This window comes from Chelon labrosus (assembly GCF_963514085.1).
Source record: "Chelon labrosus genome assembly, chromosome: 9".
In the NCBI taxonomy this organism is placed as follows: domain Eukaryota; kingdom Metazoa; phylum Chordata; class Actinopteri; order Mugiliformes; family Mugilidae; genus Chelon; species Chelon labrosus.
Genome location: NC_140359.1, coordinates 10,611,665 through 10,638,621, shown reverse-complemented (window position 1 = coordinate 10,638,621; position 26,957 = coordinate 10,611,665). Strand labels below are relative to the sequence as shown.

Sequence of the window (26,957 nt, the reverse complement as noted above, 5' to 3'; positions counted from 1 at the left end):
GCACGTCAAACTTGCACTCAGAGTCAACAGTGCACGCGATCACAGTAACGGAAACCTGTCGAGAGAGTATCAGTTCATCTGATTACTGAACAGGAATGAGCACAGAGAAAACAGGAACAGATGAATAATTCTCAAAGAAATGTTGAAGTCACCTTAACCCACAGCCTCACATCCCTCTGGCTGGATGTCAGGAATCATCCATCAGTCCCTCTGGCCTTCTGCGGGGTGAGTGCTCTCATTTAACATGGGAACACACAGACCTAGTACTATCTGACCCATTACTCAGCCACAGTGGTCAGACCAAATACCCATGCCTCTTCTACTGTAGAGTCTTTTTTTTAGACAAAGAATCAGGAGTAAAGTGGGTCATATGCCTGTTCCTAATGGCTCCCTATTTGGCAAGAGCAGCATCATGTTTTAATGAGTTTCAGTCCTGGGGCAAAGTTAATTTCTCTGATGTGGATCATGACTGGGAAGGATACCTGGTATGGAGAGCCAGAACTACCAAACTCATATAACAAAATCAAAATCAAACCTTGTTTGCATCACAAGCAGAAATGCATAAATGAACTGACAGAAATTAATAAAGGGAAGAGGATTAGGATAAAAAAAAAAAAAAACTGGGACTGTGACTTTTTTCAGAATTCTGACATTAATGTCACATCTTCACTTAGTCATGATTACTTTGCCTGACATGTTATAATTCTGAGAATAAAGTCACAATGCAAAAAAAAATGTCTTAACTTATGCTTAACCATTGTCCACTATTTTTGATTTTTTATTGTTGTGCACTTAATGACATATAGGTTTATTTAGTCACTCATTCATTTACTTCTGATTTATCCATGTTGGTCCTCAGTAACATGGAACCTGAAAGTTAGAGTCTATAAAAAGTGTCTTTGTGTACAGTTGTAGCTTTTACTGTCGAGACAACATAATCATAACTAAGTGAAGATGTGATCTTTATCTCACCAGATTGAACTAACGTGTTTGCCAGATTTGATGAAGCTGGGACAGCTCAGTTACAGAAAGGGCTTGAAGGAAAGATGTTTGTGTCTGTGACTCTGTTTTTATAACTGCACATTTTGTTACACATCTCTCGTATACGGCCCAATATGAAGAGAAATTACAAATACTATTGTGGTGTCTGGTGTATGAGTGTCAGAGTATTGTTTTCATTATACATTCATGTATGGATTCAAGTCATCAGCGTTGATGTCACCTATAGAGATAATATTTTTCCTAAAACCTGAATACTTCATCTGTCTTCACTGGTTCTATTTATTAATTGTGATACACTGCATCCTGGTTTCATCAAATCTCTTTAGAAAGAGGAAATATTAATCTTAAAAGGTAATTTTATTACAGTATACACTCACTTGCTGAAACATTAGGTAGTGAACACTAGTGAAAACAAATTTTAACAGTTCTGAACCAAATCCCCCTTCATTACTGTTAAAATGTTCAGTTTATGTTGAAACAGAGTAGCTATGCAAGTATAATTTTGGAGGATGTAGTTCGTGGTGCTGTTAAACTGGATTGAATTAAACCCAAAAGTGTTTCTGTTATTTAACCAAGCCCACAGACTAAAACGGGGTTGTCAAAATAATAGAAACATGTGCTGCTACAACACAGTAAAGATCAATAGTACGACAAACTACAGCCTCCAAAATGAAAACACAGGTGAATCTACAGCTCTGCTTAATGTCCACAAGAAACTACAACAAAAATGTGATTAGAAAACTAAAATATCTATTTGAATATGAACCAGAAAATGTTCTGTGGTCATGTGGACAGAACATACAGGGGAAAAAAAGAGACAGACCAACTGTGGAGTACTCAAACTATAGTACAGAGTTTATTGGGACTTGAAGGACACAGTGGGTTTGGCTTTCACATGCACTCAGCACTTTCTGTACATCACATTAAGAGGGGGAATTCCCTCATTGACTCCTTCCTCTCCATCCTTTACTCCTCCTTCCCTTCCTCACTTCCAACAAATGGTGTGAGTCTGTTTCAGTTTGTGTTGACGCGTTCCCCAGCGAAACAAACGGAGCATCACAGTCAGAGAATAAACAAAGTGCTGATGTCTGTGTGGGTATAGTCTGGGAGATCATGCTTACAAGGAGGCACTTCAGTCAGATTCAGAATATTAATATTTTTTCATATCAAGTACGCAAAAAAAAAACAAAAAACAGGCTAGTGTGAAATTGGTAAGGACGATTATTAAAATTACTGCATGGACCTGCTGTCACCATCTCAGATAGGGAAAATACCACATTCCAACTAGCTTCTCCTCTCTTTCAATTGGCTGCGCTGCTGTGAGAAGGCCACTTCTTTGTGTGGTGCTTGTAGGATCTTCTGGTGTCTTCCTCTTCTCCTCTGCTCATGAAAATGAAAAAACTGGACTGTTTAAAGAAAAAAAAAGATAACCCTACACATAGCATTGATACCCTGTGTCTTTAATTATGGTGGACACAAAACAAGAGGAAGACCATTTTGATTTGTGAGGCATTTTGAAGAGCACGTGAAGTGTAAAGGGGTAAAATATGAAAAACCTGTACATGAGACAACAATGGCTATGCAGCAATATCTATTTTTTTTTTTAAGTGGAAAAGGCATAGGGAGAACAAGAACACTTTAGTTTTGGATGTAGAAAACAAGAGGCATGTGACAATATCAATACAACGATGTGCCTTAATGATCAGAGGTAAAACATTTTCATTTGGTAATAAAACAGCATGACATTAGTTTAAATTGTGCAACTTGCAAGTCAGGCTGAGTGCATGTGTTCCTCTCCACTGCACGGGGGGACTGTGCAGAAAACTGAGCAACGAACAAAAAAAAACTAAAAAAAAAAAAAAAAAAAAGGATTTCTGTTTCTGTACAGCATATTAATTCGTTTTTCAGACTCCACATAATGTCAAATATAAAGTGACACTGTAAACTGAGGGAGACGCCTGTATGTGTATACAATGGAAACATCAGTGGAATGAGGTATGCAGAAGCGAAAGGGATACAGCTGTCCATACTTACACATGTCCATGCAATGAAAACACAACACGATTCTCACAATTCCGAGTGTGTGCGTCTATTTGATTGTGTGTACTGCAAGTATGTGTGCTTTAAGCAATATGATATGTCTGCAGGCTCGTATTTAGAGAAAAGTGTATAAAACGGATCGCACGCTCTGATCCTCCCGCGGTTCTAAACGACAGCTAAAAACCTTCAAAAACCAAGAATTCAACTTGACAACAGTATCACAAGACTAAACTGGAATCTTTGGCCTGAGTGTATGCAAGGCAATGTACATTATGTGTTGAGGTTGTTGAGGTGACGTGTTCTGAATGTTTAGCAGTAAATCTGAGGTATGGGAGGTGAAATAAAGAGAAAGAATAAGTTAAGAGTTGTGAAGATGGTGAGACTCGGTGGATGAAGATGGATGGAGAGATACTGGTACAAGGTACAAGCCAGAAAGTACAAGACTGAAAATGACTGGAAAAAAAATATATCCTTTTGAAAAAACTAAACAAAACAAAAAAAAATTCACCAAGACCCCATCTTCTATTCCCTGTGGTGGTCTTTATTATACAGTGGATCCCCTGAATATTAGCTTGTTTTCTATCCTTTTTTTTTTGTTTTCATCAACATCAGTGGCTCTGTTCTGTAGTCCAACAATCCTGAGGGTATGTAAGGTTTGTCTGAATATTTCCAAACGTCTCTGCAACATTGACCATCCTACTACAAATGCCCAGGGTCTCAGGGCCTGGTCACCCCCCCCTCCCTCCCCATGGGCTGACCATTTAGGCTTTTAGACAGGCTGTCTCCGGCTGCTGCTCAGGCCCCAGCTGTGGACCAATCAGCAGCGGGGAAGCCCTTTCGGAGCTCCTTCCCTTTGTATGTGTGGCTCCCACACTGTCACTGTGCCACTAGGGGGCAGAGTTGGACATGGAGTCCACAGAGTTTACGCTGGAAGACTGCGCACGGCTGTTGGAGATAGACACCTCTGGGTGCTGCAGCAGATAAGGAGAAAAGAGATATTTGTGGGTCACTCTGAAGAAGCGTGTTAGTGTTTGCGAGCGAGTCTGTTTGTTCACTTACATGCCTCCTGAAGATCCTGTCCAGCAGGCTGCGTCTGGGAGGCTCAGGCGGCTGATTCCAGTCCAAATCTGGAGGTCTCGTCCCTTGAGGTCCAAACACATTCAAATCTCTGAAACACTCGGTTTCTATCATCTGAACGAGAAGAAAGAAAATAAGAGGGAAACAATAATGCATGAGTTTAGTGAACTGCGAATGAGTTCTTCCAGCAGATGTACAAAATGCTCTGAGCATTTAAATATGTCATATAAAGCACACTCACTTACCTCATTTTGCCATGGGATGGAAACACTGCCTGTAGCAAATTTGGAGTAGAAGTCGTTGTCAGTTTGGTCCAAATTTACTCCCTTGACTGTGGAGAACTGCTCTATGTCCAAAACATCCTTACAGTACACTGCCCGAGGCTGAGCGAGGGCAATGACCATGAAATAGCCAGGGTTAAGAGGAAAAACAGGAGACAAGTTTATCTTAAGAGATGATTTATCATCATGGAATTTTACTCGCTGTTCTTGAAAGGACTGTTCTTTTCCTGTAGTTTTTATTCATGTAAATACAAAAAGTTCTAAACAACTAAAGAAGGGTTTCAGGCAGTTTCATTCAAGGTTGATTTAAACACAAAATGTGTACAATAATATAAACTACTCACATCAGGCACAAAGGGAGGCTCCACTATTCCAGCCTCCATCCTTTTGAAGTTGATTTTTTTGAAGAACGAGTGGGCCTTGATACCCGCTGCTCCATCCGCCTTGCACCCCAGCCTCTGCTTAGGGTCTTTGGTGAGCAGCTGGGCAAGCAGAGGCAGAGATGAATCACTCAATTATTCATCAGTCACATCTCTCTCACTCTCTCTCTCTATACAAACATCTTTCCATCAAGCCTCACCATTCTACAGATGGCCTTGGTGTCCTCTGTAAACTTGTCGTTGTACTCCTCCTCTTCCTCCTGCACCCTCCTCTCCACTTCCTCCCGCTTCACTCGCTCTTTGCGGGCGCGGAAGGGCGATCGGCCGGCAGTCATTTCGTAAATGAGGCAGCCCAGTCCCCACCAATCAGGACTCATGCCGTACTTTTCATTGTTTATCACCTCCGGAGCTGCAGAGAAAGGGAAACAGGTTGTTATGGTTTAAGAACGTGTCAATTTACCTCTGGAAATGCTGAATGCACTTTTTCTTACCCATGTAGCCTACAGTCCCCACCCTGCCTCTAATGAGTTCTCCATCAGGCACTTTGATGGCCAGCCCCAGGTCAGAAATACGAATGTGTCCTGCAGCACAACATAGGAGGCATGAGTGATCTGTAGCACTGCTGATGCTATACACATACCCCTGAAAGATGTTCATGTCCAGTGTGCAAAACTATTTTATACATACCTACAGTGTGTTGTCAGGAGGCATTATTGCAATTAAAAAACAAAATGCTGCACAATAACAAGAAATATGAGCTAATGAAGACTCAAAACCCACCATTGTCATCTAACAGGATATTCTCTGGTTTCAGATCCCTGCAAATAACACAGAACAAACACATCAACATGTGATTCCAAAAAGCAGCAAAATTCAAAGACTTCTTCTCTGGGAATCAAACTGGCATACACTACATGTAAAAATGATTTTACCCCTACCTGTAGACAATATATTCCTTGTGCAAATGGTCGAGCCCGCAGCCGATTTGAGCAGCATAAAACTGGACCCTGTCTTTCTCGAAGCCCGGGGTGCCCATGTTGTAGATGTGAAACTTCAGGTCTCCGCCGTTCATGATGGTCAGCACCAGGCACAGAGCGTCTTTGGTCTCATATGCATACGCTAAGCTCACCTAGAGGAAGACAAGAACACGTTAGATGGTACAAAGAGTGTGAACAGATCCCCAAATCATATGTGCTTGATTTACTCACAACAAATCTACTGTTGACTTTCTCTAAAATCTGCTTCTCGTTGAGCGCCATGGACTCTCCTTTCCTTTTCTTGATTCTCTTCTTCTCCAGCTTCTTGCAGGCGTACATCTTCCCTGTTGCTCTGACCTGGCAGGCACACACCTGTGAAGAGGAACAAACCAACATGTCACGTATTATTGTTAAACCCCAGTGCTGCCAAGATCACATTTCCCACATCATCTCTTACCTCTCCGAATCCCCCTTTCCCCAGCACTCGGTACTGTCTGAACGTGTCTTTAGTGATCGGTTGCCTGACAAAACACAGACACAGCAAAATCCATTAATAGATGCTTATATAGTATTGATTAAGACAGAGATATTATCTGGGGAACTCAATACCATCCTGAGTCTGTTTCCTGGACAGAGGGTGGGGCCACTTGTGCGCAATTTCACTTTCCAGACAAGGATACAAACAAGGCTGCGGTGAAAGCCTGCTGTTTACTTCTATCTTCCTTTGATATGCACTCTGCATAAAACATTTTCCTGTCCAGAGTCATCATACTCCAGCCTAAGTCATTTTGTCTGCTTAGTGTCCTCCTAAAATTCTAATCTGGGACTGTTTTTGTCTTTATGTCCCAGTATTTAAAAGGGTGCATTAAAGTTTATGGTTTTATCGTATGGAATTCTTGGTTTGTGCCATTTCTATCATTAAATATGTACGATGATTGTTATTGATGTTCATGATTTTATAACCACATTTCTGTTCTATCAATCTCAATTAGGGTTTTCACATTAACTGCAAGTTTAATGAATACAATTGGAAAACTTTTGTTCTACACTGTAGCTTAAAATATCAATAGAGTTCACCTCCTAATCAAAGTATGTATTGTTGCTGACAATTTTCATTTTTTATTTTTTATTATACCTTATCTCTGGGATGAGGTATACAATAGAAATTATACAGTTTACCCCACTACGTCTATCTGGCATCTGTAGTTAATATGAAGATGAAGAATTAAAATCTTTACATACAAAATTATATGATCAATGTATAGAATTATGACCTAATGTAAGTAAACTATCCTATGTATAAGAATAACAATAAGAATAAGAAAAACCTTTATTAGTCCCGCAATGGGGAAATTGCAGTTCACAACAGTTTACAGAAAAATGCAGAATAAAAAAATAGCAAGAGCAAAAAGGGTAGCTATAAAGATAAAGACGTTGAATTAGCTTCAGCTCAGACATTAATGCATCTGAATACTTTGATCATTGGAGAAAGTGACTCTAAAAACTTCTAAAATTTGCTTTTGCACACAGAAAAGTATACTGTTTAAAAACACCTTCGTTATTTGTACTGGCGTGGCCTCGTAAAAATGCAATTGGGAATGGTATAGTGAACTCCTAATTTCAATACAGCGTAAACTAGTGCACTGTCTGAGCATTAGCTAGCATGCCAGATGGTTTGTTACACAGAACTGTCTGAGAAGTCGTTATTGTGAAGTGTCTGGAAAAGGCAGGCAATTAAAAAAAAATTACTTGACAGGTGAGATCTATGTTGCTGTCCTCACCATAACTAGTCATCAGTCCTAAAACTTGCCTATAGTGGCCAGTAGTTCCTCACAGGATGCTGACTGGAAAAGGTTGGGAAGATAAGATTCTCTTCTGACAATCCAGCTGCCTTGCAAGGTAAGGTTTTATCCATGTCTATGGGCCAATTTATCACTTACCGCTCCACTAAATTACAAACTATAAGTGGGTGCAAAGAAACAAAACCCAACCAACCTCTCCAGCATCTTCCACTGCAGAAAGCGATCAAAGTACATGCTGTTCTGGTAGTCTGCAAACGGAGCTCCACTCAGGTAGTCGTGGACAACCCTGGTCCAACACACAACACAAAAGTGAAACTCAGTGAAATCACTTACCACCGAGAACACAACACAAGCCAAAATTTAGTTTGCAAATGACTTAATGTGAGGGAGAAGCTGTAGAGACGAGGCAGAGAAAATACAGGGGAGTGTCCAGGAGACAGGTGAGAGCGGATGAATGAGCAACTCACTTGCGGCAGTTGTTGAAGATCTCCTTACATGGACTGAGCTCGAGGTTCTCTCTGCACTGGTCTGCAAAAACCTCTGCTATGTCTACACGCTGAGGTGACTACATCAACACATATAAACACACACGGTAACATACACGCACACATGCACAAATACGTCGCTATTTATTACGACCACTACATCAAACCGAGGAGAAATATGTGTAACTTCTTAGTTTTTTCAAACACTACAGTTTGTTTAGTATGCACATTGAATTACTACACCCACAGAAGTACCTTTGGAAGCTGTAACTCAACATTATTGTCTGCTTAGAATAATTTTTTAAACATCACCCTACAAGGCTACAAATTAGCTTTTATAATAAAATGTGAAATAAGGCAGGATCGGACACTGATAAAACATATCAGACAAAGAAACGTACTTGTTTCGAGAGAAAGGTCTTGATGATCTGGTCGCCCCTGCTTTTTCTTTTTTCATCAGGCGTCACCTCATAGTCTTCCTAAATGAAAAATATCTCCACGTCTTTATCAATATTCTGTGTACAGGATATAATGTATATCATACAAGTCATACGAGTACCAAACATTTTATTTTATTGTCTATGTATATATATATATATATATATATATACGTATGCTGCAGACTTGTTTCCTGCTGGAAGTGAGAACGCTTTTTGTCCTTTTATTAGTAACAGATGACTTTCTAAATGAATACCACAGAATTAGCAAAGAATTAAATCCACCAAGTTAGAAGCAAATACTCAACAGCATTCGGCAACGTCTCACTTCCCAGGTTCAGTTTTATCTGTAGAGGCCCAAAACACCAATTCACCTCTGCTTTATAATCTGAACAGCATAGTTGGTTTGGTTTAAAGAAGAAGAAAGTCCCACAAAAAACACACAATTCAACTGTTTTCCAATCATCAAACCAGAAGAAGCGGAGATTCAGCTGAGATATTGAATATGTCATTAAAAGGTTAAGATAAGATGTTTTTATTGTCATTGTCCTTTAGAAAAACAATTAAGTCCAGCAGCAAGCAACACACAAGAGAATCTGGAATATAAACAAATCTTACACTGATGAGGAGTTGGCAGAAGAACTAAAACCGGATGCTTAACTTTTCCCTCTCTCTGCTTTACAAATGGGGGAAAAAAACTCTTTCTCTGCCTTCACTAAGGAAGGAAACCCTTAATTTGTCGTTTCATTTGAATGATGGAGCAGCTGCTGTTTAGCGGTGACAGGGCCACTTCACAGATGCACACCTCTCATTCTGTGCATCGCTGTCACTCTCACATAAACATACGCTGCTCTCAGTTCCCTGTTTGAACATACGTGGCCGCTGAAACAAACAGGTTTGGCCGTTCCACACCGTTGGATATACACGAGGATGAGGCAACGGCATTAAAAAAAGCATTTTGTAGCCTGCGCTTTTAACTTCTCAAAACAAGGGTGGGGGGGGGCAACATGGCGTCTGCACTGCACGCTGGCCCAACTCTTTCTATTAGTGGGTTTTTTCCAACACGGTCCTGTGTTGCCTGGCAACCACACAGTAAACACGGTGGGATTCCTTGAGGTCCTGGAGTGTCACAGTGTGTCACACCAGCGTCACCAGCTTTCCACTACAAAACACACACTCACACACATTCACGTATATATACAGTGCATGCACACATAAGCCTGGAGCTTAGGGGAAAACTGGCTTTAAAAAGCCACAGCGTCACTGACACTTCAGAACAAAGCCAGCGATAAATATGTACTGTAACGTAAACATATGCTGGAAGAGAATGACTGAAAGGCAGCGAGATAGGGAGAAAAAAAAAAAAAACACCATGACTGCTACCAAGTGTTAACTACCAGAGGATTTGTTATCGGAGGTTCCAGAGAAATTACACACACACACAGTAAATGAGCCCTGTGATTCCCACCCTTTGCCAGTGGGGGGTCATCCAAAGGGGAAAGAAGACGCCCTTTTAGCCTTTTAGAAGCAGAGGGGATCCAAGAAACACACACGCACGCACACACACACACACACACACACCCACACCCACCCACACACACACACACACCTTCTCACGATGTAAGAGGAACCACTGGAACCTCCAAGCACATTCCTTCCTCTGCTGTACACTCCCTCTTCCTCCTGAGGTGATGTGTTCATACGTTCCCATGGCTAACACACTCGTCCTCAGTTTACCCAAAAAGAACACATATTCCCATATATTTCACTGAATACTAGATTGTATAATGAAACTGTCTAGTAAACACGTGTTATTCAATTACTTGAAATGCAAACACCTGGCTAGTTGTAATCGCCCTCAGACCTGGTTTATTGTCAAGTGAGGGGTGCTCAAGAATGGCTTGAGAGTTGGTCACATGGATCACAGAATTAGCTCCAACATGTGTTTGGGACAAGCGTGTTTCCTCGCCACAGAGGGTGACGGTCACTTTTTAGGGCTGTGTTGTTAATATGGGGCAGAGAAAGGGAGGGATGGGGGTGTGTTGAGTTTGGAAGGGGTGGTGTGGGAAACAATGCTGTCCTTTCTGTCTTGTCACATGCCCGCAAAGATATTCTGGCCATAGATAGATAAAGACTTAAATGTGTCATGAGGGAGGTATTTCGTCTAGACGCAAAGAGAGAAAGAGCGAGAGAGAGAGAGAGATGTGGGCAGGGGGCAACAAGCTGGGTGGACTGGGGATCTGGCTGGTTGAATAATCACTACTCAGTTTAATTGTCTCCTCTGGCTGCATGACCCAGCACTGGCGTATTTGGAGGCTACGCTGTAATCAAAGTGAGTACACTGAAAAAGTGGACGGGTGCGTTTCTAGGCCTACGTTCATCCGGGAAAGAGCGCCGTTTTTCCAGTTACTCCGATAACACCTAGTCGCACCAGGGGACAGGCTGTCCATTACAGAATTGATCATGTGCCGTTTACAATAAAGGGGAGATTTACGACGCCTAATCCATACTATAATAACTTTAAACAATGGGCTTTTGATTTCACGCGCAAGTAAACAGCGGCAGGTTTTTCATTTCTAGCCAACGACCATGGATTTTGTTGGCTGAGAGTTCACTGTACATTATATTTCATCAGACACGTTCCTGGATCACAATACATATTTCAAATATAATGCCAAAAATATTGTTGTGAGCTAATAGTATGATGCATGGTAGTTGGCCAGACATACTGATGAGAGAAAGAAACTCTGTTGTATAATGTTTTCCTTAGCACTATGTCAGCACTAGTCGGACCACTGTCAGAGGCTTTTTGGTCCACTGTGAATACTAAATCAGCAACGTAACCCATCTGTAAAAGGCTGATTGTCTGTTCAGCTCATTTAACTAGTGCACAAAAAGAGAAACAGAAGCGACGAAGGCAAATAAAGTAAAGAGGACACACAATTCTGGAGAGTCATTTCCTCTCGCGCAGGCGCAGAAGGTACGTGCAAGTTGGCCACTGGCCATAGACTTTGCGGTGCGTTCAGGAGCACGTTTTTGGTCCAGATACATGCAACATGAGGTGTCGTCAATGTCAGCATCTGCTGCCCCTAGTTCTTTTAATGACATGTTAGTGTGTCTGGGTCTTTAAGTGCTTTGCCCAATCTTTGATTAATACTATAGGGATAAAGAGAGTTGATTTTCCCCACTTATTTCTAATTCTTCTACTTCTTTATGGGATTATTAATGGCTACTAAAGTTCTACTAAAAAGATGTCCACTCAAGGTGTGTGTGTGTGTGTGTGTATACCATTGCGTCCAGCAGCTGGATGCATCGTTGTAGTTTCGGTCTGGTCTCACAGTAAAGACGGAAGAGTAGCCGCCCGATAGGCTGTTTCTCACAGATGCTCACATAGTCTCTGTCTGCAGAAATAAAAAGCAGACAGACTTTAATATCAGACAGAGCATTTGGTAACAGACGTACACACTCTTCAGATCAAGGTAACCACAAAACCACGCACCTATGCTGTTTCCCAGTTCAGTACACTGGCTTATATGGGGAAAGCGAAGGATCTCCTTCCATTTTTTGCTCCTCCCTTTCCGCTTTCCTCCTCCACCTGTGGTGACAGAGAAAAACAAGAGGTGAAAATGTACTTAATGAAAGAACACCATGAAACGTCAAAGTTAGTTTTCATCTGTGAGGAGCGAGTGAAGGCCTAATGGCTAAAAGAAGAGGGAGGAAAAAGGGGGGGCGGGTGTTATGTGGGCTCTCCCCTGAATGAAATCATAGTCTCAGTGAGTATATATAATTCATAGATTGCGTCTCACTTCCTCCGTAAATCTCTTCTCTCTCCACTGACATTTTTCCCCACTCAGAAGCTTTTATGAATGTGGAACAGTTTGTGTTTATTATGTGTGTGTGTGTGTGTGTGTGTGTGCCCGTGTGCGTGAGTGTGTTTGGGTCGGCACAGACAGAAAGCCTATTCTGACCAGCTCAGTTCCCATCAGAACCAGACACTTTGCCAGACTGGATTCCACCGCGCTGAATAATCCTTCATCAGCTTCCTGTAGCAGCGTTACACCATCACGAAGAGACGTCACTCGCATCCACATCGTCTCCTTTGATTTATCCTATTTATCTTTGCTTTTCATATTTGACTTATTCAACATTTACCACCTAAACTACGTTATAATCATCACCACCTTCTCTTTAAGTGTCCATCGGATAGGATTTAACACGAACGTAAGCGCTTGTTTGACTGTTTTCCGCTGCTCATGTTCGGTTCCATGTTTTTCTGAATATGTCAGGACTGCTCTAATGAACTGACAGGGATTTCCTTTAACCGCTCTGTGCAGTGGAAATTTGCTGTGCGCTGCTCGCCCAGTGTGAGAAGCACTGAGAGCATGGGAGCCGGGGGAAGCAATGACAAGCAGACATCTTTAAGTAATAAGTGAGGAATGCGAGAGGCAATACGTCATGCCGGAGCCTCTGAGTGAAGGCTTTAGCAGTTTTCCCATCAATCCTGCTGCATTAGCGGCTCCTCTTTTCGAAACGAATGTGTTAATCTCAAATACACTCACAGTTGAGTTTGTAATATCACAGGACAGACTAGCTTAGACTTCAAATGACAGTCAAAAAAGTGAAGATTAAAAGTGTCAAATTAGCATGTTTTGGTGTACACAGGCCTTCTAAATACTTGTAAATACTTGTTATAATATCATGTCAAAGAGTGTTTTTAAAGCTGCATCCCAGTTTTTAGATAAGTTTCAGTCATGGGTCTTTCTCATATGTTGAAGGCCGCAACATACAAGTAAATGTGGAGCCGGTTGATAAATGCCACTATTAAATACAGACACACAGTCAGATTATATGATTCGACACTCATAATTTAGAGCTTTTTCCAACAGTAGCTATGTGATTTTACTGTAAAACAACTTTTTCTTAAAAGTTTGACACACGATAAAGAGTCTTACTCGCTTGTAGAGACCCCTATAACTAAATTTATCTTAATATGTATACATAAGAGACCCTTCATCACTAGTTCATATACACAGTTCGGACAAGTCCACGTCCAGAGAGCGGCGCTCACGTCACCACAGACAGAGACAAAGAATGACTGTAATAATAACTCAAGTCAAAATATCCCCTAAGAGAATCATTAACTTCCAGCACCTGCTCCTCATCAACATAACTATAGACCAAACAAGCTATAAACAGGCACACTTCCCTATTTAAGCCCCAGTTGTTCAGTGGAAACTGTTAATATGCAAAATAATGCTCCTCGACAAAACATCAGCACGGTTTGCTGTGTGGTCCAGTATTTTAATCTCTTTTAATAAAAACACGAGGCCTGCAAAAAGGCACAACAGTACAGTGAGTGGAGAAGGTCATTCCCCACGGGGGCCACCATGCTCACAATGAATGCACTTGTGCTACTGTAAGGCATTTGTGGATAAAAGTGGCCACCAAATGGCATAGGTTTCCTGCGAAGGGTCAGCGGCATGTCAGATAATTGTACCAAACTTCTGCACTCCACCCAGGCATTCAACTTCTACACAATGCACAGACAACCACAAATAATGTAGTTCCTCCTTTTCCTTTCCATGTCCTGTTTTCTGTCCCTCTCAGTGCTCTACAAACTAATTTATTTTTCACTTTTTGCCCCTCTTTGAAACTCATCTCTCCCGCCACTACCTTCTGCTCATCAGCTGTTCCTTGCATCTTGTGTTGTTGTTGTTTTTTCCCCTTTCAGCCTCTGTTGAAGATTTTCTGTCACTGTCACCTCTACAAAGTCGTGACTGCGCTGCTGCCAACAGATGACTGACCTCATTTGCTCCTTCGGTTCCCCCCGCACCCTCCTCCTTTGTTTTAGAGTTGGATGAGGTTGCGAGTTTACAGCTCTATGGGCACTTAAATAACGTCACAGATCAGTTGTACACATTCCTTTTAAACACTGAAACAAAGCAACGTCTGAGAGTGTTCCCTTGTGTAACCTCTTATTCATCTTAGAATCCCCTTCCAGTAATCTCATTCTGGGATCTCCCTCATTTTGGGAGCCACTGCCATAGACGACCAGCACAATCCGTGAGCATGGTGTCCAATTAAGGGGCCGCATTTAGGTGAATATGGAACATTTATCAGAGCAAACAAAGCAGCTCCGCAATCTCTTCCTGTCAGCATATTTAATTTGTCCAGCTGTAACAAACAACTTAAGGACTTATTTCCAGGAAGGAATATGATTAACAACACAGGCCTGGTTTGTGCAAAGACCAGAATATCCGTATGCAAACACACCCAGCCAACATGCAAATGTAAAGCATAAATTATTCTCCACATTACAGACTGGTCCATCTGGATGCCAACAGGAATCTTCTTTTTCAGTTTCAGCATCTTTTGACATCTCGTATCCGTGGCCTCTGTGGAAAAAAATCTAACTCTTCAAAGGAGTTCAAATGGTGTGTCGCAATGCTTGAAGATTAGTAACTCTGAGTTACTGTTTAACATAAGTGAGCTATTAAAAGAATGAATATGCTCGTAAATGCCCTCCACAAAACACTGTCTTCCCAATCGTTTATCCATTAAACAGTTCTTACTTTCGCCTGGTCTGTCACTTACACATGAGCTGAAATATGCTCCGCACAGTGGATTTGCGGCACACAGGAACTTGTCAGTCTAATTTGTTCCATGCAGGCCGTGTGGTCGCCGCCCTTTATTTATGTTTCTGCTTAGCAGCTCTGACATCACCAAGGCATGTCAAGTGAAGCAAAAATAAGGTCAGCGAGGGAATGACATGCGTCTGGCGCAACACCAGGGGGTTACCGGCATCCCAAACATCTGCGTGTGTTTGTGCTCACACAGTGTTTCTACCGTGACCTCTCTCTAGTAATGTCCTCATGCTCAATTTAACCAGCTCAGGGCAGTCCTGCAGGACCCATCCATTCACACGTTCAAAAACGTCCCTGCTTAGCTGTGAGGTTATATTCATAAAGTGTTGACACACGAAAGGACTCGAGCTATTAACCAGATAGTAGCTCACAAACGCACACATCCTCCCTGTGGTCTCAAACACAGTTATCCTATCTCTCAGATATGAAGTACATGAGAGGTAGATATGACTGATATATATAACAGAGTGTCTGCTGTGGACAACTAGTTGAAACCACATCCTGACAGTCACGCTGAGCTTCTAGTGTATATTGTATGTAAAGACATCTGCAGCAGAATGTGATGCGAGAGCACAAGCGGCAACAGAGAGGAGCGCTATGAATATGTTGCGTCGCCTACACCTACACGATGCAAAAAGTGAGAAAGATTTTGGTAGATTTCTGTGCCTCTTCACACTCATCTCCTGCCTGCACCGACCCTCTTGTTCACAAACAACTGATTATCCCTTTCGGATTATCCAACTCTTGCTTTTTCTCACATCACCTCCTTTGTCAGAGCTGTTAAATGTCGGCCTTGCAGTTGAGTCATAGTGTGGTGGTCAGCGATGTGCCAACACAGGCAAGGCAACCAGCACCAGACCATGATACAAATGCCTTTGTTCTTTCAGAGTCTCCTTCTTCCTTCTCCCCCACAATGTCCAACTGTTTAATTCATTTGCATGAGGGCTGCAGGTAAAAGCCAGAGAGCTTGTTTAGGCAAAACAAAGTACTCAACAAAGAGGCTGCTAAGGAAAGCAGGGAGCTTTGCACTGGCACTCTAAAAACATCCTCTTCCTGATTGTCAGCACACTGCAGCGTACGGCTTTGCTCTATCACAAGAAAAATCTTGATGACACAATGCTAGATATCCATCAGTTGCAAACACAGAAGAGGAGCTGCAGTAGAAAAATAAATCACACCTTTCCTCATTTTGCTTTTTGTGGGTTTTGCAGCCTGTCATGTGTGGCTGCTATTATGTATGCAGTATGAACAGGGATGTAGAGGTAAATAAAGATGGAAGCTACTATATTATGTATTATCAGTTTATTACACAGCCATGTAGTCTTACCACGCCAGCTGCACTGTCAACAAAGACAGATTTGTTTGTTTTAAATATTTTATCAGTGCAACACTTTATTAAAATTTAGTCCCTATTTAGAAAAAACATGTGAAAAACCGGCTTACTGAAGTCCTCTAACTGTAGACAGTGTGTATGGTCTGTATGCCACAGGAAGCCAAGGGAGACATTGGCCAGACTTGAGCAAAAGGGAAGGACTATGGCAGGAAGACGCTCTTTGTTGGTTTGTTCCACCATGATGTCATGTCGGTCCCTCTGTCCAGTCACCTTACTACCATCCTGAACGTGCCTCGCCGTGCACATATTCTTTATTGTTGCAATAACAACAACGGGATGATCGGGCTATAACATCTGCGCTCACGCCGTGTCCACAGATGTCGCGGTGACGTACATCTTTTACCTGGGAACACCATTCTTTTGGCTAGCCGTGGGTGTCACATGTTGAACCGCTTAACAAGGGGTCATAAACCTAAAATCAGCCACAGACAATAAAAGCTGATCTTATCAGCAGTATTGATGCTAGCATACAGCTGTGTCCCAACAACTGAGTACAGTGCGCTGACAACAACGACCGAGGCTAACTTGACCTTAACAATGTAGCTGTATTCAGCATGAAAACAACATGTGCTTAAGATTTATTAAGGCATACGGTCAGCGTGTTTCCCTGCAGCTACATTTGCACAAAGATTTAAGGAGAAAAATAAACAACTTTAACAATTTCCCTATCAGTGTGTCCTTGTAAACATTACTGCTATAAATAGAAGCCAGCCTCAAGGGCAGCGGCAATGTGTTAATACAAACTGAGGTGGTCGAACCAGTCCATGACCTCAGTGCTGGTGAGCTGTGACAGTTGTCACAAGAGTAACTGTGAGTGTGTGTGTGTATGTGGGTTCATAAGAGAACAACCATGTGCAGGAAGATACTCAGTGTGAAAACTTGCACGCAAGGGCAGAAATCTCACAAAAGCAGCAGAAGGCAGGGTACACTTCCTTTCTGGGAATAGTCAGGTGCCACAGGTTTCCTGTTCTATAAATACAGTGGCAAGAAAAAGTATGTGAACCTTTTGGAATTTCATGGTTTTCTGAATAAATATGTCATAAAATGTGATCTGATCTTCGTCTAAGTCAAGGGTATTGACAAACATAATGTGTCTCAAATAATTACACAAAAACAAAATCTGATCTTTCATGTCTTTATTGAACACACTCATTCAACATTCAAAATGGCAGTGGAAAAAGTAAGTGAACCCTTAGAATTAATAACTGGTTGACCCCCTCCCCCCCCCCCCCGGCAGCAATAACCTCAACCAGGCGCTTCCTGTAGCTGTGGATCAGACCTGCACATCGTTGAGGAGGAATTTTAGCCCATTCTTCCTGGCGGAACTGCTTTAGCTCTGTCATATTCTTTGGACATCTCATGTGTATGGCCCTCTTCAAGTCAATCCATAGCATCTATACTGGGTTGAGGTCTGACTGGCCACTCCAAATGGCGGATTTTGTTTTTCTGAAGCCATTCGTTGTGGACTTGCTTGGGTCGTTGTCCTGTTGCATCACCCACCTTCTATGCAGTTTCAGCTGACGTACAGACTTTCTTACATTATCCTGAAGAATTGTTTGCTATATTTCCGAATTCATCTTCCCCTCAATGATTCCAAGCTGGCCAGGCCCTGATGCAGCAAAGCAGGCCCAAATCATGATATTTCCTCCACCATACTTTACGGTTGGGATGTTGTTTTCATGATGATATGCCGTGCCCTTTCTACGCCAGATGTAGTGCTGTGTGTTTTTTTCCAAATAGTTTCATCAGTCCACAAAACATTTTGCCATTACCGCTGTGGAGTGTCAATGTGCTCTTTTGCAAACTTCAGGCGTGCAGCAATGTTCTTTTTAGTAAGCAGTGTCCTGCCATGGATACCCTGCTTGTTCAGTGTTTTACGTATTGCAGACTCATGAACAGAGATGTTAGCAAGTTTCAATGATGCCTTCAAATCTTTGGCTGTCATTCGGGGTTGTTTCTTTACCTCATTGATGAGTCTTCGTTGTGCTCTTGGTGTCATTTTGACTGGGCGCCCACTTCTTGGTAGAGTAGCAACAGTCCCAAAGTGTCTCCATTTGTAGATTGTTTGTGCTTGAACTGCAGACTGGTGAATTTCTAAAGTCTTTGAAATAACTTTGTAACCCTTGCCAGCTTCATGTAAATCAACAATTCTTGATCGTAGATCCTCTGAAAGCTCTTGTTGGCGAGGCATGGCTCACATAAGCGTGTTCTTCTTGTGCAGAGCAAACTCCAAAAGTTTGAGGGGTTTTTATCAGTGAAAGTAGCTGTAATCCACACCTCCAAACTTATTATCTTAACGAGACTCCAGGTGTGCTAAAACCTGACTCCAATTAAGTTTTTTGAGGTCAAGGGTTCACATACTTTTTCCACAAGCACTATGAGTTTTTTTTGTTCTCAATAAAGACATGAAAGATCAAAAAAAAAGTTGTGTAATTATTTGAGACACATTATGTTTGTCAATACCCTTGACTTAGATGAAGATCAGATCACATTTTATGACAAATTTATTCAGAAAACCATGAAATTCCAAAAGGTTCACATGCGGAAATCATATAATCTACTGGGCAGTCCGATCAAAGGATCACACACAGCGCGGGGCATGCTGGGTAATACATGCTGTTTGCACATCCATAAAGAACAAGGAGGACAGAGCATAGTCCACATGCAGCTAGCTATAATAGGACGCTCCCATGCTCTGACAAGGCGGTATGGTGTTTGTTCAAACCTTCTTAAGTGTTTTGATAGGGTCAACAATTTTGCAGCGTAATCCTACATCTCATGACGGCGACTTTTATCGCGTCCAGAGGGAAACTCTGTCGTTACATCACAAGTGAGCAAACACTCAGGAGAGTGCTGGCAATGAAAACAAGAGAACCGATTTATCAGACCGATGGAACACATGACGCATTGTATGAAGACAGATATTAGTGGGTGTACACACACTCACACACACACCCACACACACACACTAACGGTAAAAAAACAACGCCCGGATATAAGGTTAGAGTGACTCCATTGCTCTTCTCAAGCTGTTTCTATCATCTCTATTTGTTCTCAGTTTTCTCTAACCCTCACACACTAACACACACATGCATGAAGAGTCTTCATGAGGATATTTGTTCCTCATCTTGCTCCTGTGTTGACATTCCACGTTCTTTTGGCCCTAGTATGGCGACATCCCTCGAAAGAAAGAAAGAAAGAAAGAAAGAAAGAAAGAAAAATAAAATGTCTGGAGACTGTGTTGTGGCCTTAACTGAGCTGAAGTGCTTAGAGAAAGCTGCTGTCTCAGCTTCTACCCCATTTATCTGGTTTTCTGGAGCAACTTTGCCTTACTCAGCGTTTACTTTGTTCGCCTCTAGGGAGGTAAGGTGCTGTTTGAGATTTACTGTGTATATACAATATGATATTCCATAAACTGGTCTATTTTTTCCCTGAGAAGAACCTCCAGGACAAAAGTCCCTATGAATAACTGGTGTGACTAGAATCACATAAAGATGTGACTATTTCCTTCTTCTAAAAACATAAATGTTACACTTAGTTATTTAAATTGATTTATCTAAACACTAAAGACATTACATGGCCACATTTTATTGCAGGCCTTGTAATGTCTGACCCCAAACCATGTATGTCTGCATGGATGCATAGCTAAATGAAAAAGTGCACAGTCTGCCATTTAGCTCTTCATACATCAGGAGACATTAGAGAGGGTAGCTCAAGAGTTACAGTAATGATTATTTGGTTTGTGCACATCAAATATTCATTGGCTGTTCCATTAAAGAGCAGTGGTAGCAGTGAAAAGCACAAGCGGCACATCGAGACACAGTGAAATGCTGCATAAGTAATCACCTGTGTGTCCGACAATGGGGAAAAAAGATATTATCGGTTTGGCTGCTCAGTGCATTCCTGGAGTACTTCAGTGGCAAGCTGTTAAACTTCACATTTTTCTGCGTCCACTTTCCCTCAGCCTGCCATATCTACTTCTACTTCAGATAATTATCTCCTGTATTTCCCAGAATTCCACTCGACAACCCCCAGAGAACAGGCGTGAACTTGTTGCATCCAGCTGAGTTACGTATACTGTATGTGTGGGTAGAGGCAACAGTAACAATAGAGATAGTAGGAGCCAGAGAGCTGAATTTTTCCACTCAAGAAAAAATGAGTCACACTCCTACTCAAAACACAGCGAGCCTTGTGGCGTGCTGTCGATGGAGAACTGGGTATCTCTGCATCTTCTTTGCTTTTTTATCTCCATGTATAACTGCTGGTAGAGGATGGGGAACCAAGAAAGAAGCCCTCGCATTTTAACCGAGGAGGACACACCTTGAAAAACAACAAAACGCCAAAATTAAATTGATGTGAAACATTTCAATGCAAACTGAAACGGTGCTGAAATATAGCAGTACATGCAGTGCTGATGATATGAAAAAAAAGCCATGAAAGTAGATCTGTACGGCTGCAGTTGCTAACATCCTGACAATTGTGCATATGTCTGGGTAGTTTTTAATCTCAGTATAGCCTGTTGGTGTGCAAAAAAACAAAAAACAAAACAAAAAAACACTGCACTTCCAACAAAAGATGATGACGTTAAACACTTCCCAACTGAAAAATCGGACATTCGTGTGACGGGGAAACAGATGCGTAGTTGTCTAATTATTTCAAGCAAACCACAACATGGTGGTCGTCCCATAGCATGGTCAGAGTCAGTGAGATTAGTCCTATGGGGATCACAAATGTTTAAACCACATTTCCAAGCAGTCCATCCAGCAGTTTAAATACTTCCGTCTGGATGAGATTAATATGACAAAAAATAAATTCATTTTTTGATCACTGGCTTAATATAAAAAGTATTACCAGGAACTGACTGTCAATAGACACAGCATCCCTGGGTCTTATGTTACAGTGACCACACTTACTACCATCTGACTCACCTCTGAGGAAAGTATAGGTAACAAACCAGCAGCAGACTTTCTTTGCATGTCTTTGTTTTTAATGTCTCGCTTCTTTCCTGTCAGCACAACCAAGCGAGGAAACAACAGGCTGGTTTCCCTCTAGTGCATTTAACTCTCCCCTCCATTAAGGCTCTCTGCCCAATAAAAGTTGACATCATTATTCCACGGGTCCATCCTTTCAGTGGGGTCCTTAGGGAGGAGCACTCCGGGCAAGTGTTTTTTTTTCTTTGTGTGAAAGCAGGAGAGAAAGTTTGAGTGTGACAACAGAGACAAAGAGTCTACTGTATATTATTCATACTCGCATTACCATTAGCCGGCAGGTTGGAGGATCAAATGGGCCAACAAAGGCAGGAGAGGCAAAGCTGAGTGTGACGGTTGATGGTGCAAAAAAAAGCTTCTGAGCTCATTTCACTAGAATTCTGTTCCCCCGGCTTGCAAAGACTTGCTGTGGCATCACACGATGAAGCAACAGCTACACCCCCCCACCTCTCCCTCTTGCAGAAGGAGCTCAGAGACCGAATGTGCATGTTCAGAGCACACACAAATCACTCGCACAAACACATACCTCAAGCTTGATATGCTATCTTATGCATACCTCAGAGCAGTGCCTAATCCGTTGGCCTGTAATGTCGGTAATAATCAAACTATCCTCTTGAGAGCGCAGTGCACGGGACAGAAGCATGACGCGCTTGCTTGCATCAAAACCCAATCAAAGGTTGTTTCAGTGACAAACCATTTGCACTTCGAACGATCCCGTATCATTTGGCACGGCCATATTTAGTTACTAATCATTCAGGGCTTTCCATTAAATTTCTTTCCACTTTGCTTTGGCGCACAAAGGAGGCCAACATCAATTAAAATACACATAACTCTAGTCTAACAACATTTGATTGTGGCAACTAATAAATCTTCAATTAACATGGCTGCAATTAACCATTACTGTCAGTATTCAACGAGCTGCTGATTAGTTCTCAGTGAATTGTCAGAAAGTAGGAAATTATCTCTCCGTCCAATGTCGTGACTACACTTCATAGCCCAAAGATATTTTGTTCATAATAAGCACTGTGGAAAAACTGCTAACAGCTATATTTTGCTCGACTCAGAAGATCACACTTTTAATCAGTTCATTGAGTAACAACTGCAGCACCAAATTGTGATATCTATCTTTATCAGTTTGAATAAATTTGTTCTGCTTTGTGAAGAACTTCCATGAACTGAATTTGCATTGCTTTTTTTAAATTTTTTTTTTTAACTTATGTAACTACAACATCCAAAATCACGACAGCCTGAATGAGAAAGCCCTCAGGCAGCGGAGTGGAATTCATATAGCCGCCCAAACTAAATACTCCTGCTCTGTTACCGCAATTCAAGAAAGGCATCTGGATGCAGCCGTGCAGTTTTTCCCCTTACTCTCATTCACTTCGACAGCCGATGACGTTTGCTTGCCTGGCTCGGAATCTACGACTGCTGCCAGCAAAAGTTGTGAATGGGGAGGCTGGCAGCACACACGCGCACGCACAATTCACAAACACACCCACACCCACACACACACACACACACACACACACAATAAGCTCAGGGTCTACTGCGCTGATTCTGCTCGCGTCAGAGCGGCTAAGTTCAGGTTACATTTAAACAAAGGAATTCATCCCCACACCCCTTCTCATCTGCTAACACACACATAAATCTACAGTACACCCTGGTATTAAACCTGCTCACTCACTCTCAATATGTGTCAGTTGTAAATATAAAAAGTCCCAACCAAACACGTCAGGCCTGAGTGCCTTTTCTCTTTTTGATCTGCAGTGACCCCCACTTCCCTCGCCTGGCAGAACTCACACAGAAATAAATCAGCATTTCCTTCATCTCCGACGTGGCTAACAGCGCTGCTGATGTCAGATGATACTCAGATGACCATGCTGGAGATTCAGGGATTTCATTTCTCTGCACACTCATCATCCATAAAGAATCTTCCGCAGAGACCGGAGAGCAGCTCCACAGGAAGATGGAGCTCGGATGGCAGTAGCCCACTCAGTTTGTTATGTAACGATCAATTTGATTAAATAGCTTATGGGCTGCATCTAACTGATACGGTATAATACCATTTTGCTTTATATAAGACAGCGGTCACTTAACGAGATGGTTCAGTACGGTAAAAGCGGCTTTTTTTTATTCCCTCTGTGGAAATTAAAGTGAGTGCGATTAACACAGAACAGCAGATTGACTCTAAATCTTCTTAGTTTCATAGGTTTTCACCAAGTTTCAGGTGTTTTTTTTTTTTTTTAATCTCAACATATTGTCTGGTTCCCTCTAACCAATGACGAGAGTTCAGGTCCGCACGGTCACCGCTGACACAGGAAAGCTAAAAAGAAACACAAGGTTGGAAGAGAATCTGTTTTGCCGCTCTTGGCCTGCAGATATCAATAGCTTTTTTTTTTCTTCTACGCATTGCTGCCACTCACACTGTTTTTACCGATTTGGGAGGTGTGAGGACGCTGGTATAAACAAGCCAGAGACAGCAGTGTAAACTGGGCCTTCCTGTTGTGCGTAGCTGGGAGAGTTTGGACAGGGGATGCTTGCCTCTCGGTTCATCTCTGGCTCATGATGCACTCGCATAAACAAACAGGAATAAACAGTCTTTATTTGCTCTATTCGCATTCTCTCGCCGTTGCTGGTACATGACCTAAAATGAGCCCTTGTGTACACTGAACTCTGCCATACATACATTCAAGTGAGAAGCAGAGGAGCCTTTGGCACTGGGCCCTGCAATACAAAACCATAATTCAGACCGTTGAAGGATACAACTCACAACAACCTGCGACATGTTTCAGTGTGTACACACCGCAACAAATCCTAACTGTTCAATCAGTCTCACATGACTGCATGTACAGATGCATTTAGCAGTCCGCTGAGAAAGTCGTGCCTCAGCTATTAACTCAAAGAACCATTTCATTCAGTAATTGCAAAAAGGCCTTTTTCTCTCCCACACACGGTCAGTGTAAGGACTGGATGAGCACCAATGGAGCAGCTGGGACAAGCAAGATCTGTCATGGGTCATTAACTGCTCTTATTAATTCATGAAGCCCGATTCACCCGGCCCAGTCGTGCTCTGTTCCCATAAAACAAACGTCTAGTCTGACCCACTGGCGAATGCATTCCTCACAAGGGTTTTGACAGCACATCAGCTTTCTTGTTCACTTTAGTACTTCATTATTGCCCCCGAAACACCCCGAGCCCTCTCTGCAGACTAGCCAATTTTTAAGGTATGTCATCATTTTAACGTAAATGGAAGGAGCTGCCAGCAGACCAAAGTCATTTCCTGCGTCACACTGCTACCAGAGACTGTTACCACATGAAACCATGTGCTGCCTGCAACCAAACTCTGTGTATGAGAGTGCAAGCATGTTTCAGAAATCGCAAACCGTTCACATTTAGTGTATGGCGCATAAAAGTTTATATGATGGGAAAAAAAAAAAACAGAACTATGTTGCACAAAGTCGACCTGGAAGGAGGATGTTTGAGTGTTTTTTAACCCACTGATGCCCAGAACAGGTTTGGGAACATTAAAAAGGCTTCAAGGGTGTTCCAGTAGGGCCAAACCAGAGTAAATGTATTCCATTTTAGTTTAAGTTTATCTGAGCATTGCCTAAATTAAATACAGTAAAGTTAGACTTCTTTTTTTATTTTTATTTTTTTTATTTTAGTGCTTACAGTTAACAAAATATTCAGAAACCAAGATGCCAAGGCAAATGTATGCTCAGTCTAACTGCTGACAAAAACTGAAATATAAGCGGCTGCATAACCTGCAGTGACTGGATCCCATGCATGAGAAACACTCAAAGAGTCACACTGGCACAGTGTTTACCTTCAGGCCTGCACTCTGTCCTCAGTAGACTCGGTCTTCCTCATAATTAGTTATTAATGACAATATGTGCCGTCATATTTCAGACTGTAAAGTCAAACTGCATCTGGCCTTCTTGCCCATTTGGCTGTTTCTATTCTGATGAACCAGAGTCTCTCTTTGCAGGCCCCTCACATAGATTTCAACACCAGTCACGTCATGAGATCACCGTTCAAATGCCAGCCAGCATTCGCGCATTTATTCCCTCTCTAGAAAGGAGTCATTCCCTGCCTCGGTGTGTGCTTCAGCATGCACAGTGTTGCGAAAGAGCGCTTTCATTTGCACAGACAGCGAAAGCGGATGTGGGAGGCAAATCCCCCACCTTCCCCATCCCTGCCCTTACATACGTGGGAAAAACGCAAACGATCTGTCAAAATCTGTGAGGATAAAACAATTCGGGATTTTAGGTTACGACTGGCCAAAAGGCGAACAGCTTGGCGGTGCCACGATGCTGTTGCCTGTGATATATTACATAAGACTCTTCCCTTCCTGTTGCATCTGTGGGATTTACCTGCTGTAATGAGCCGTACAGTCCGCAGCGGCTGCCGTCATCACTACGATTATTCCCACCTTTTCTGCATACCGAGCGCAAAATGTGACACGGCCAGGCCTGCATTACTATTTACACTTCGCTCCTTTATGTGTCAACTTACCCTCTCTCGCTTTTAGCAGTACAGTGTTGGCTACTATGTTCTCCAGCTCCATCAAAAAAGATTCCTAAATGCTGAGGTTTTCGGAACTCAAGAGTCTGCAGCGAAAAACAGCGTCCCTCGGCTTGTACGGCGCGTTTCTTTTCTTCACTCCTCGTCGGTGTCCAAGCAAATCTCACTCATATCAAAGTCGTAAAGGATAAAACAGGATGTCATAGGTTTGCTTGCAGTGTAAGCTGGGCATGGTTCTTGTTGTGGGCTGAAAGTGCGGCGCTGCATTTCTACTCCAATCCCCCCAAAACCATTCCATGCGTAATGTGGGTGCCAAATCACTCCGAAGCAGAAAACAATTAATCAGGGGTCTCCGATGAATTCAAATCCGGTTCTTTCAACGGATCCTCTACCGCGGTACACCAGGGTAGCACCAGCTTTACCTTACAACAGCAGAGGTTGGCTGAGTGCACCAGAGAGGACATCAGCGCGCCCCCCTCCTCTCCAGTTGGTGCGTAATCAAAATAGGCTGGGCCTCTCTGTCAGAGCTGCGTCAAGCCACGGGCACAAACTCCACCAGAAGTTGAGCCAAGTGGTCAGCAAAATAAAAGCATGCTACCATTACCACATGATTTTTCGGGAAGGAAATCGCCACGAAGCGCCTAAAGAGATGTTCCCACTTCTTAGTCAAATTAGAAGCCAATCGGGCTGTGTAGAGATCCTGTCACAGTGACAGAAAGTAAGGGTTATACTGAAGCGAAGGAAGGCAGGAAAGGAGGTATAGTCGCCCTCTGGTGGTCGAAGTTCTTGATGACAAGAACGCAATGAATACATTTAGGCTCAGCTCCTCACGATCCAGCCAACGCGCCCTGGCCAAGCCTCTTGTGATTTTCCTCTCCCTTTTTGTTTCAGAGAACATGTTGACATGTTGTTAACTGAGAGAGTGCA

General features: G+C 42.4%; 1 protein-coding gene across 1 annotated transcript; it reads right to left on the bottom strand.

Moving 5' to 3' along the window:
• Positions 1-1,831: 1,831 nt before the first annotated feature.
• grk5l (G protein-coupled receptor kinase 5 like) lies at positions 1,832-26,835 on the bottom strand. The gene is made up of 16 exons (XM_084551864.1): positions 26,022-26,835; positions 11,981-12,076; positions 11,770-11,882; positions 8,446-8,523; positions 8,027-8,124; positions 7,753-7,845; positions 6,215-6,278; positions 5,989-6,129; positions 5,719-5,909; positions 5,561-5,598; positions 5,272-5,361; positions 4,981-5,189; positions 4,745-4,882; positions 4,365-4,502; positions 4,102-4,233; positions 1,832-4,013 (listed from the first exon to the last, which is right to left on the bottom strand). The coding sequence occupies exons 1-16, from the start codon at positions 26,071-26,073 to the stop codon at positions 3,930-3,932; spliced, it is 1,755 nt and encodes a 584-aa protein (XP_084407990.1). The 5' UTR covers positions 26,074-26,835; the 3' UTR covers positions 1,832-3,929.
• Between the last annotated feature and the right edge of the window lie 122 nt (positions 26,836-26,957).

Bases quoted from the DNA above. Each gene is read 5' to 3' on its own strand.
- grk5l (XM_084551864.1), bottom strand. From the start codon at position 26,073: ATGGAGCTGGAGAACATAGTAGCCAACACTGTACTGCTAAAAGCGAGA. The intron at 8,125-8,445 runs GTACGTTTCTTT...GTGTTGATGTAG, and splicing joins AGACCTTTCTCTCGAAACAA to TCACCTCAGCGTGTAGACAT. The intron at 4,883-4,980 runs GTGAGGCTTGAT...CTGCTTGCCCAG, and splicing joins CCAAGGCCATCTGTAGAATG to CTGCTCACCAAAGACCCTAA.